The following is a 13,164-nucleotide window of genomic DNA, read 5'->3' on the forward strand; positions in this document are numbered from 1 at the left end:
ACTGATATTCACCATGGTGTACGTGGCTCAGGTTCCTTGTTCTAATTGAAATGGAGTTCTTTACATCTCAGCATGAAAGCCAAGGATATTAACCCTGCAACAATCATTATGAAGGCTAAATGTGTTTCACATTTCTCATTTTTAATCTCTTCTCAAAAGCCAAAAGGTTAATAATCATGTTTTTTAAAAAATCAGGTTTCAGCAGTGCAGCAGATGAAGGCCCTGTTGGCTTTGTTTAATGAACCTGTTGTAAATGAAGAGGAATCTTACCTCTCTTTATTTGGCAAATCCAGTTCAGAAAATGCTCACACCAGGAAGGTTTCCACCATGAATAAAACGAAGCCACTCCTCTGCATCCCATGTCTTTATCTCTTAAAACTTGATAGAGAAAGCTCCTCTCTTCGTAGTTTAGCTACAGTAGAAATGAAGTTTTCTTACTTGTTATCTTTCTAAGAATCATCAAGGGTAATATATACAAAAGGAGAGACTTGAAGTGGTAGTTTTTGAATGACTTGTACACTAAGGTTACCAGACGTCCCTGTTTACCGGGGACAGTCCCTGGATTTACAAATTAGTCCCCATACAAAATCCATTGAAGTTGAAAAGTATCCCCAGATTCACTGGGGGGGGGGACTTGTAACCTTATTGTACACACATGTGCATGTATATACATAGAGATGAGCTGTCATTTTCACATTAATAGTGTGTGTGTGTGTGTGTGTGTGTGTGTGTGTCTGTGTGTGTGTGTGTGTGTGTGTGTGTGTGTGTGTGTAAGCTTCTGCAAGTTATTCAGATGACTGGCCATGTCATCTGGGCTAGAGGGGAGCAGTTGTATCACATGGTCAGCCCACAGCATCATGGTAATGGAAATGCATAGATTTAAGGAGATGGTAAAAAGCAAATGCATTTTTTTTCTGGCTATCTTATTGCTCTACTTTTTTTTTAAAGATGAAATAATTTGCATCTGGATTGTTGTTGTTTTTACTTTAAATTGTTCTAATTATTTTAATTGAAATGATTGCATTCCCAACCATGGGTTTGCTTCAGGTAGTGCAGCACCAGCAGAACCAGGGAAGGAATGCAGCAGCCACAATCTCTGTTTGCCCTAAGCCATAGCTTGGCTTTGCGTTATATGCAAAGTGGATAGTTAGTCTGTGTTCTCTTGTTTTTACATTTTTAAAAAATTAAATTAAATGTTCCTTACACACACACATATCCAACTGAGCAAGCCATAACTTCAAGCAACTGTGCAGTAATTGCCATAAGTGTTGGATCCAAAAATTAGATTGCCCATCACATTTATAAATACTTTAATGCTGGACACTTCAATAAGTAAACTTTTAAAGTATTGCTATGGTCTCAATCAAAGTTCACTATGAGAACAAGAGGCTTGAATACTAAGATTATAAATGAATTTGCACATAATTTTACCAACAATGCATTAGAATTCATCATTTACTTACAGGAGTTCCATCACTCCAAGTAAATCCTTTATCGGGCTCCAACTCACTTAAACCAATCCAATAATAGTCTGCAGAAGACCTAAAATATATAAAAAATATTGTAAGCAGAGAGTTGATTTCAAGAGTTTTAAAATTTACAATATAATGACTACTCTGAGGATCACCTTAGATTAGCTATTTGGAGCAGGAACTCTGTGTGTGTGTGTGTGTTCAGATTACATGTAGTCATTTCTTAGGCATGTTTGCATTACATGCTAAGTCATTAGATATTTACAGGTGACCGTATTATAAACTAGGACATGAGTAGGCAAACTAAGGCCCGGGGGCTGGATCCGGCCCAATCACCTTCTAAATCCGGCCCGCAGATGGTCCTGGAATCAGTGTGTTTTACATGAGTAGAATGTGTCCTTTTGTTTAAAATGCATCTCTGGGTTGCATGTGTGCTTTTAGTTAAAATGCATCTCTAGGTTATTTGTGGGGCATAGGAATTCGTTCATCTTTTTTTTCTTCAAAATATAGTCCGGCCCCCCACAAGGTCTGCGGGACAGTGGACCAGCCCCCTGCTGAAAAAGTTTGCTGACCCCTGAACTAGGAGTTCCCAATGCAGTCCATGGGCACATTAGAAATTTTATAAAACTATCATGGGCACCACACCAAAATGGGGCCATAACAAGTGATGATGGATAAATAAATTTCTGAAGAAACTGAGTATGAGGCAGAGGTTTGATCTGAACCCAAACAATCAAAACCCATATCTGACCCCACATATCATAACAAAACACTTATTTCACAGAAGTCAAACTGGTGATTCTTAGAGAGAAGTAACCTATCAGCCAATCCATAGAGGGCAAGCCTAAGACATATTGCTGCCTGATGCATTCCTGCCCTCGTCCCAGGAAACATCCCCAAATGTGTGCGCGTACACACATTCTGCCCTAGGATTATCATTCAAACTTTCATAAACATGAACTCCTTTTCTCCCCCAGGATTGTCACACAGACATGGACCCCACACAAATCTCATCAATTTTCTCACACACTCGGATAGTCGGCCAGAGTAGTGTGTGCTATGCTTGCAAGTTCTGTGAAATTCCTTGTTGTTAAAGGTAATAATGACACAAGATTAAAACACAGTTATGTAACTATGATACTTTTGTTATATGTATGTTTGTGGCACAACACTTCTTTCTATTTTGAAAGAAATGTGGTGTCAGTTAAAGCCCATACACCATTCTTTTAGGTGTATGCACTTTACTCTGTATAGAATGGACCTTTATTCTTTTCAACTGTATTGTTTTACTTAAAAAGTCTCTCTCTCTCTCTCTCTCTCTCTCTCTCTCTCTCTCTCTCTCTCCTCTCCCTCTCCCTCTCCCTCTCCCTCTCCCTCTCCCTCTCGCTCTCTCTCAAATGGTTTCATACTTAATGATATCACACAAATGTTTTATATTTTGGGTTTTCTTGGGGAACATTTCACCACCAAACCAAACTGACATGGTACTTAATAGATAAATAAATGGTGGCACATCCATTAACACTTATCTCAGGGATAGCCAAAGTGATCCAGACTCTCAGTGTTGGAATACAGTTCTCATCATCCATGAGTAGTGACCAGATTGATTGGGACTGATGGAGTTGGAGTCCAACAACCTCTGGAGGACAAGTTATGCTTAACTTAACCCTTTCCCTACTAACTGCTTCTATGTTGCAATACATCAACAAGTGATGTATTTGTTTCTTTGCGTTCTGTTTAACAGGGTTATTACTCTAATATTTTATGTGGTTTTTTTAATTTTAAAAAAGTGGTACTTCATACTCACTGAGTATATAAAAAACAATTAAATTGTCCCTTTGCTATGCATGCAAGCAAAATATGCCTTTAAAAAGTCACAATTTAAAGTGCTAATAACCAAGATTGAACTGATGTGCTCCAACCCCCAAACCAGCTGGACTGTACATGGGTAGCAAAATTGTGATACATGTGGCAATTTGGGGGTGGGACAGTTGTGTTCCTTCTGGGTTCAAGCAGCTGAGAGTTGCCTCTTTTATTTCCCAGAAGTTCCCTGCTCCTCAGAAAAGAGAAAACTATGTGATTTGTTGTTGCTTAGTCATTCAGTCGTGTCCGACTCTTCGTGACCCCATGGACCAGAGCACGCCAGGCACTCCTGTCTTCCACTGCCTCCCGCAGTTTGGTCAAACTCATGCTGGTAGCTTCGAGAACACTGTCCAACCATCTCGTCCTCTGTCGTCCCCTTCTCCTTGTGCCCTCCATCTTTCCCAACATCAGGGTCTTTTCCAGGGAGTCTTCTCTTCTCATGAGGTGGCCAAAGTATTGGAGTCTCAGCTTCAGGATCTGTCCTTCCAGTGAGCACTCAAGGCTGATTTCCTTAAGAATGGATAGGTTTGATCTAATGTAGTGTTATTTTGAGGAGGGCGTCTAGAAAACAAAAATGGCCATTGCCAGCTGTTGGTCATTGCAATGTGTTTGCAAAAGATGGTGGGATAAAGGGAAACTGGGAAGTGCCAGTCTCAGCTCCTCCTTTCAGGAAAGCACGGCAAGCAAGAGAGAGGGATGACACTGTTGCTGTGACCTCCACTTCTGCCATTTTGGATTAATTCCTCTGTTTGCAATAAATGACATTTTCTAGTGATGTCTCAGGTACCGTGTGGTTTTGTGCCATGGCTGAAGTGTGTGATGCAACAGGATTCAGAGTGTTAACTTTAAAAGAGAAATAGGTTTTGGTATGTGTATTGGTTTGGGAAGTGTGAACTGGAAAGCTGACATTAAAATGCCATTAAACCAGAAGAGTTTTTGATTCTGAGACAATGAAGACCAACATTATATGAAACTCACAACTCTGATAGCATTTTCTGTTCTTCTTCACTATGAACAGAAACGAGGTCTCCTCCAATTGCTCTACAGAAATCTCGTGCTTCAAGCCAAGATTTCTTGCTCTCTTTCTCTTTTTTATAGGCCTAAAGGCATAAAAATATAGTTAAACATAAGTAATAATAATCTGTTTTAAATCTATAACGTTCCCTTTCCCTGAATATTGGTAATTCCCTTCTTTATTTCCTAACCAAGGTTCATATCCTGATACTCTTTTCTATTGGTTCTCCAACTTCATATTATACATCTGATTTGACTACTTTTGCTTCTGAGCAATAACCAGTTCTAGCACCCATGTTTTTATCCCAACACAGCTGTAAACATTTTATATTGTCCACCCTATTCCTGTCACTGTAATCTATTTTTACTTATTTAAGCTTTAAATTGTTGCAACCCACCCTGGAACCTGTTGGTGAAGTTGGTGGATAGCTGTAGTAGTAATAGTAGTAATACCAATTCAGTTAAAAGGTTTTTCTTGCCCTTTTCTTTGACAAATCACAAGTTACTTCCCCCAAATCAATTTCTTTGGCAAGGTCACATTTGATAGAAAAAAGTATGATGAGTGCCAATTTCCAGAATATTTTTTTGCTTCTGTCACTGACAGGGTGCAAAAAATCTGATCGTTATTAAAATTAGATGCATTGTGTTTTATTTTTACTGTAAATCTCATTTAATAAGATAAGTGAGGATATTTAAAACTCTTTCTAAAAAGTAAATTGAAGGATTTTTCCTCCCAATGATTTTTTTGCACAAGGTGAACTATCTGAAAGATCTGGTGGATACTTGTGAGGCAGCCATTTAGAATCTTATTTCAGTTCCTTAGGCTCCAGAGTCACATATTTTAGGACTTAGCCAAATATGAAATGAATATTCTTGGTTGTTTTGATCCTGTGTTTGAATTCATAGATGACAAAGATACATAGAAAACATTCCCTCTGGACACACGCTCCGTAAATATCATTAACCATGATCTATAGTTGAGAGGCAAAAATCCATTCTGATCTACTTCTAACCTCTCCAATGAGCTACATTCTGCCCACTCCTTGACTAAAATATAAAAAGTCTGTACTTCAAATAAACTACAGTTCAAAATATTGAAGTAAAACCCCACAATAGTCACAAAAAACATGCACTGAATATTGACTTTAAAACTAAAACCACAGCCTCAAATATCTCAAATGGTTTACTGATAGAGAAGAGCCATTTCTGCCTTGCTATTTAAGCAGACAAGAACTGGTATGCCTACCTTGAAGCACACATTTCTAGTACTGCTTGAACGCCATCCTTCTGGGCAGGGAGGTGGGAGACTTGGTGTGGGGGCAGGAGTTGTTGTTACACCTTCTGCCCATTGTTTGCAGATGAAGGCTGCCTTCTCTTCACAGTTCACAACATCCCACAAGCCAGCTGCAGTCCCAGTTCTCATGGCAACACAGCCAAGATGTTGCCCTTTTGGAGACACAAGACAAGAGCCACGTCAATTGAATTTCTGTTCATATGTGTAAAACTACTACTACTACTATTACTACTACTACTAACAACAACTAACAACAACAACAACAACAATGTAGAAGCCTTTTGTGAAATATCGTTCTAATTAGGCTTCAGGAAGTACTTAACACACAGCTGCCCAATGCAGGTTAATTCTGCGTCCAGGGCAGCAGTCTACCATCTCCACCTGTTATGCCTGCTGACACCCTGTCTGCCTTCACCCTGTCTCACCAGAGTGGTTCATGCTCTGGTTATCTCCTGCCTGGACTACTCCAATGTGCTTTACGTGGGGCTACCTTTGAAGGCAACTCATAAACTACAGCTAACCCAGAATGTGGCAGCTAGATTGGTGACTGGGAGCAGTCGCTGGGACCATATAACACTGGTCCCAAAGGATCTGCATTGGCTCCCAATACATTTCCAAGCACAATTCAAAGTGTTGGTGCTGACCTTTAAAGCCCTAAATGGCTTTAGCCCTGTATATCTGAAGGAGTGTCTCTACTCCCATTGTTCAGCCTGGACACTGAGATCAGCTCTGAGGTTCTTCTGGTAGATCCCCCACTGCAAGAATTGAAGTTACAGGGAACCAGGCAGAAGACCTCACTAGTGGCATCTGCCCTGTGGAACACACTCCCATCAGATGTTAAGGAAATAAATAACTATATGACTTTTAGAAGGCAGCCCTGTACAGGGAAGTTTTTAACAGTTCATGTTTTATTGTGTTTTTGATTTTTTGTTGGGAGCTGTCAAAGTGGCAGGTGGCATATAAATATAAATATAAATAATATAAATATAAATATAAATATAAATATAAATATAAATATAAATATAAATATAAATATAAATATAAATATAAATATAAATATAAATATAGTTGTTGTTGTTGTTATTACCAGGCATTGCTGAATTCCAGTGGGTAAACAGAACACCATCTCCATTGGTCCAGTTAAATGTCCCTGGTTGCTGTACGCCTGAAAGGCCAATCCAGAAATATTTTTCAGAACGAAGCCCAACTAGACTAGTCAGGTAGGCCTGTTCATATCTGTGGAGAAAAATGAGTAATAAATGCATTAGAAGTGGGTGCTTCTTCTTTTTTTAAGAAAAAGTTAATTTTCAGGACATACTGGAGTTGGCCACTCTGTACATCAAAGCAGAAGTGAGTTCAACAACTATAAATCCAAAGTGTCAGACTCCACTACAGAATCATTGTGGTTGGTGATACCCGTAATTTATATGAAAAATATGCTTTCGTCCTGCTGATCAAAATGCTGAAGGAGATCTTCAGATGCAGAAGGAGATCAGAAGGAGATCACATGCAGAAAGTAGCTGTATACTTAGTTAACTTCAGCTACCTTCGCATAAATTGGGTGCATGTGTGTTCAAATTGCAACATAGAGGTAAATGTTCTAAATGCCTTATGTGGCTGTGCTGCCTGACACAGAGAGGCTGTGTAAAGCATACACAACTCAAGAATGCTGGGAACTGTAGTTTACCCCTCACAGAGCTGTAATTCAAAGTACCCTTACTAAACTACAGTTCTCATGATTCTTTTTTCTGGGGTGTATGCATCAAGTGTATGATGTGTAGACAGCTTTAGTCTTATGTGGTGCCTAGGTGGACCTGTTGCAAGAGTGTCATTGAACCAGTTGGGTATATTGACCATAGTACTATTCAAAGTAAAAGGTAAAAACGCGCACATACCCTAAGCTTTGAGGTCCACTGTCACTAAACAATACATCTTCATATTGCATGTACCAGCACAATCCATACTAATTATTTCTCTGCTTGTAATCTTAGAATATTCAGAAATGAACCAAATTTGCATTTTATTGATAGTAAAAACACTTCTATTTGTTCCTTTCTTCTGGAAGGAAAATTTTTTAATACCTGTTTTCTACAGAAGTCAGAGATCCCTTATTTGATTCACAGAATTTCTTTGCTTCTGAAAATGTTACAGATGTTTGTCCAATTAAATAACAATAGACACCGTGCCTTTTCCAACCCTGTCAATATAAAAGAAACAACAACCACCACTTATTATTGCAGTATTAGGTTGGAGACGAGGTTTTTTTAAAAAATAATTTTATTTTCTCATTTTACAAATATTATAACAAAGATAAATTTACATAAGCAATTTAAAAAAACAAATCTTAATATCACCCCTCCCCCCTTTCTGTGGTTACTTATATCATATATTTTACCACTACATATCCAATTCAAATCTATTTACTGGTTATCCTTTATATTCTGTTTAAGTTATTCTCACTGCATGTTTTTATGTCAGTTCTGCTAATGATTTAAGATGAGGGTTTCTTTTATATACCACCCCTCCTTTGTGAACACAGAACCCTCCTTCCAATGACTAGCTAGTTCCAGCTGCTCTGCAGTCAGCAACATTGCTAACAATTCTCCATTTAACAACAACAATGACGTGGAATATTGAATTTATTTTATTATTATGTTTATTACCACTTCCAATCAATAACAGCGTTAGAATCATATCTAAGTATAGGATTTATTATTATTTTTTTGTAATTTTGCCTAATTAGAAAAATACCCCCTTCCAAAATTTTTGAGCTATAGGGCAATCCCACCACATGAAGCATGAAGTACCAATCCTCTTTCACTGCATCTCCTCCAGCATAGTGGTGAAGTTCTTTTTATAACAGACGATAGTTTAACAGCTGTCCAGTACCACCTGAATATTATCTTTAAAGTAACTTACTGAAAACACACTGGAATTAAGAGACTGGGTTTATTTTAGTGACACTGCTGAAAGTTTATTAAAACAGGAATCTTCATCCAGCTTGAGGTACCACAGAAATTGCATAGAGATCTTTGATGCAGGCCAGTGTTGTCATTCTCTAAAGTGGTGCAAGAGCCTTTATGTCTGCATAGAAATTAATACATGGGCCATTTCATACAGTCATAGAATTGTAAAGTTGGAAGGGACCATGAGAGTCATCTAGACCAGCTACCTGCAATGCAGGAATATTTTGCCCATGACCCTGAGATTAAGAGTCACATGCTCTACCAACTGAGCTGAGCTCAGGCAATTGATAGAAGAGTCTAGAACAGATTTTTGGGAAACATCTGGTAGAAATCCAGATGATGAGTGTGACTTTTGCAAACTGTTTCTGGAGCTGGACATATGAAGCTGTCTGCAAGAGTCAGATAGTTGGTTTGTCTTCTTCAGCATGGCAGAAGGTTTCCAGGACTGTTGTACAAAATCCTCTTGAAATGTCAAGGGTTGATTCTGAGGCCTGCAGCATGTGCTCTGCCCCTGAGTTGCATCACCGGCAGTTGTGCCCATCGCTATTTTGAAAATAGCAGTTGGGTGAAACCAAAAATTTTAAATAGAACAATAACTAGAGATTGAAATAAAACTATAATATTTAAAAAATATAAAGCAGTGAATCAATGTTAAGGACCTTCAATGCACCCATAACATCTCCAAGACCTACACACAATCTTCACATGCCCCATATCTTTCTCTGAACCAGGAAATGCTTCATGCTGTCAAATGCATGCAGACCATTATTTGAATCAAATGAAGGAATTGCACTGCCCCTATAAGCAAATACTCCCATAAGCACCTCCACCATATTTTGATTACTAGCTATGATCCATAAGAAGTGATTCCAAGTGATTACTCTTCACACTTGATGCCTTGGAGACTAAGACAGATATATGGGAATATTTCCTGTTGTTGGCAGTGGAAGCAGGGTATACTGCATATATGTAGTGGATCTGTTCTCAAGTTTAAAAATTAAAATTATTTTAAAAATAGAAGAAATAGTTGATGTAGTAGCTGTTTTAGATTCTGGGGGGTGTGTGTGTTAAATGTAAGATCAGCAAAAAAAAAGGGCTCTTCCCTACTAATAGGCACAAGGGTGTAATTACCCTATGGGGGGGGGGAGCAGTAACTCTATTGATTAGAAACTCTCTATTGAAACTTTATCCAAATTGATATTGTCTTTCAATCTTTGATAAAGCAGCCTTCCTGCGGTCAGCAGTAAAAAGGGAAAGAAGCAAAGAAAGCTGACCCGTGGTATAGTTGCTGAAGAGGCTTGAGTGGCCATAGGAAGGGTACGAAATTGGAGGGGAGGGGGAAGATAAATTTTACATCTTACCTCAAGGCTAGAGGTACCTCTGCATTAATGGACAGCTTTAAGAAGAGAAATAGTTGGTGTCTATGCATATTTCACTTTTTAAAATCACTACACAGTTTACTTTAGACTTACTTTCTGGCAATTTGGATCAGCAACTTCAGGTTCTGCAGGAAGAGATGCCAAAGGTTGTCTTTTACAGATGTAACCAAGTTCCACTTCACAGAAATAATCTGCCCAGTACCCATTCTAGAGATGGGAATGTGAAGAAATACAAATATTAGTGAAGAGGGGTCCACTGGCTTTCTCATTTTCTTCCTGCTTGATGTCTTTGTGTCAATGCAAAGCTTTCCATTTTTGCATGAGTTGGACAACTTCACGAAATTCCTATTACATTTGAACTTCACTGAAATCTTCAGCTGAAACTAATGAAGTATTCAGCTTGAGGATCTGATACTTCTGCTGATGATGATTAGGACATTGAGTTGGCATGATGGCAGAGAGAGCAGTGCAGGAAGGAGGAAGCAGTGGCCAGCCAGCCAGCTGGCCTTGTAATCTGTTTCCAGTGCTGCCATTGTAAACCAGCCTGTGATCCTCAGATGAAGGACAGTATAGAAATTTAAGAAGAATTGGTCCCACTTGGCTGGAGAAAATTCAAGGGATTAGTGAAGGTAAGTGTGTGGTGTGGAAGTTGGTGAGGTGTGGGCATTTGGGGGCAAGGTCTAGGAGATGATGGGGTTGGCGAGTGAAGCCAAACAGAGCTTCAATTCCTAGAGCAGCCTAGAAAGAGGGAATGATTGTTAAACCATTCTTGGAATTTTAGCTCTCAATGTGCCAGATTGGCCCTCAGTCCATTTATTCAATCTTTTGTGTAATAGGCTGAATATTCAATTCAATTCAATTCAAAATCCTTTATTAGGCATAACACACCAACAAACAAACAAACATCATATACATCCTGTGTAAAATACGGGCACAGCAAACACAATTTATCCCAGTCCTATTCTTAACTCTCAGAATAAATGTATTGAGGACCAAGGGAAATACATCTCTCTTATAGGATTTATATTTTTACCTCCCCATTCATGATGACACATTCGTTTTGCACATCATTTATTTGTTGTGGTTTTCCTTTCTGCCACTTGGTGAATGTCACGGTAGAACCATCACTCCATTCATAATACATCTGAATCTTCTGGTCATTCAGTCCTATCCATAGAAGATCTGTTGGTTCTAAGAACATAAAGCCACCTTATTTATTTGCCAACAGTCCAGAGTGCCTAGGATCCTATGGCACACAGCTCTGTGGTGCATAGATTTGGAAATGAGAGACCATTTTGAACTGTAGCTCAGTTTGACATGTGCAACTAGTTACATAAAGATTAATGGAATACAGAACTACAAATGAGTAGTGTCTAATTGGCCAGCATTCACCAAGCTGCTGCGCTGCAAATATTTTGAGCTGTAACTGTAATCATCCCTGACCATTGGTGATATTGACTGAGGTTGATGGAAGTGCACTTGGTTGTGGAAGGCTATAATAGTGTCATCTCTCATATTTGACTTGTTTGTGCACCTTAATCACTTCAACAGACTATCGCTCTGTGGTGCTTTTCAATAGGGGAGGACCTTAGTAACATTGTATAATTGTATGTGGTTGGGGGGAAACCCCACCCTCTCTCTTTTACACACACCAAATACCAGGAAAACAGAATTTTCTGGATGTACTCACTGTAGCCTAGCTGAGAAATGACAAAGCTGTATTCTTCAGTGTTGTGTATACTTATTAAATCTCCACCTTCCTTTCGACAGGACCATAACGCATTCTTCCATGTCTTAAGGTCTCTGTTAAGGCGGTAACAGTGACCTGCATATGCAGCCCAGCCATCTGGACATTTAATTGGTTTAAAGCCATCTAAAAAGAAAACAAATATATCTAAGATTGCATGACTGGATGAGCTTTAAAAATTCTGATCTGCCATTATGTTGTCATTGACTCACTTGTGTGTCAGGACCCTGCGACTCCACAGTTCCCCTAAGGGGGTGAATAACCAAACAAGACAACAGTATATAGGTTTTATCAGTTAAAATAGGCCACAACTTTATTTGTTACAGATGTGAACAATTTGGCACAGGCATTGGGTGAAGCGAGACTACAGCACTCCAGCCTGTCTGCTGGGAGTGCATCTAAGGCTAAACCACCACTAGGGGGGCCCTATGACCTACATCAAATAGGGGTACCCCCCGAGGGGTCCTCATTAGAGGATTGCTATGGCCCTGTCCCTATCTGGGAACCAGACAGAAGCTGCTTCTCCTGGATCCCTTTAACAGGGTACCTTCCACCAAGGAGGGGGAGATAGAGTCTACAACCTCCTCTCCAGCCAAGACCAAGGTTTACCCGATGCCTCACAAAGTTGTGATGATTGCTCTGAGGTAAGCAAAAACCCAATGGCCAGTGCCAGTTTGCCTGGCCCCTAATACAGTGGTTGACATGGTCCATAGCAAGGTCGTGGTTGAAAAAAAAACAGTATAATGAGTATAATGAAAGGGAGGGAGGGTGGGAGATCCAGCGAGAGACAGGTCAGAGAGAAAACTGCCAGGTCGGACCGTAATTTTAACCCCTGGGAACGAACCAGGCGGTGCTGATTGACCAGCTGGCCTGCCTCCAGTAAAAGCCTGCCCGCAGCCTTTAAATCTGGGGTCTTTACTGATAGACAAAATACTCTCCGCCATCTCTATCCAATCAAACATTTCCCATTGCATATGCCCCTACAAACAGCAAAACCTGTATTACTGTTATAAATGTAATTTTGGACTCTGGCGCCCTCTATACATAATGATGATACAATTATATAGATATAGGTAAACTTCATTCCCAGTTTATCATCTTACCTGAAGGAATAACAGAAGCATCTAATGAAGAGTTTGCTTTTTTGCAAATGTATCCAAGTTTCTCTTGACACTTATCATTCCCCCACTTGCCATTCTTAGACTGCATTGATCCACAGATTTTTTCTGTTTCTGGGGATGGGCTCCCTTTAGGAAAGAGTGAGACAAGTGATCTTTGAGTCCTGTGTTAACACTGCAATGCTGCAGTTTGAGTAGATCTTTCACAAAGCAGCCTACAATATTTTAAATTAGCACAAAACCATTTAATATATATATGGCCAGAAACAATAAAGTTGAAACTAACCAGCATAGAACAATAATAAATGAGC

At 39.3% G+C, this 13,164-nt stretch overlaps 2 protein-coding genes across 2 annotated transcripts in view; one reads left to right on the forward strand and one right to left on the reverse strand.

Moving 5' to 3' along the window:
• Nucleotides 1-13,164, forward strand: part of ST8SIA6 (ST8 alpha-N-acetyl-neuraminide alpha-2,8-sialyltransferase 6) — a 473,234-nt gene that overhangs the window by 67,014 nt on the left and 393,056 nt on the right. The gene's annotated exons all lie outside the window — the stretch shown is intronic.
• Nucleotides 1-13,164, reverse strand: part of LOC307200013 (macrophage mannose receptor 1-like) — a 38,478-nt gene that overhangs the window by 18,351 nt on the left and 6,963 nt on the right. Inside the window, exons 6-15 of the mRNA XM_079948267.1 lie at nt 12,839-12,982; nt 11,679-11,861; nt 11,022-11,179; nt 10,082-10,195; nt 7,725-7,840; nt 6,731-6,879; nt 5,596-5,795; nt 4,314-4,435; nt 1,464-1,542; nt 271-412 (exon numbers count right to left, since the gene is read on the reverse strand). Of these exons, the coding sequence (XP_079804393.1) occupies nt 271-412; nt 1,464-1,542; nt 4,314-4,435; nt 5,596-5,795; nt 6,731-6,879; nt 7,725-7,840; nt 10,082-10,195; nt 11,022-11,179; nt 11,679-11,861; nt 12,839-12,982 (1,407 nt within the window). The remainder of the gene's footprint in view (nt 1-270; nt 413-1,463; nt 1,543-4,313; nt 4,436-5,595; nt 5,796-6,730; nt 6,880-7,724; nt 7,841-10,081; nt 10,196-11,021; nt 11,180-11,678; nt 11,862-12,838; nt 12,983-13,164) is intronic.

This window comes from Podarcis cretensis (assembly GCF_951804945.1).
Source record: "Podarcis cretensis genome assembly, chromosome: 12".
Taxonomy (NCBI): Eukaryota; Metazoa; Chordata; class Lepidosauria; order Squamata; family Lacertidae; genus Podarcis; species Podarcis cretensis.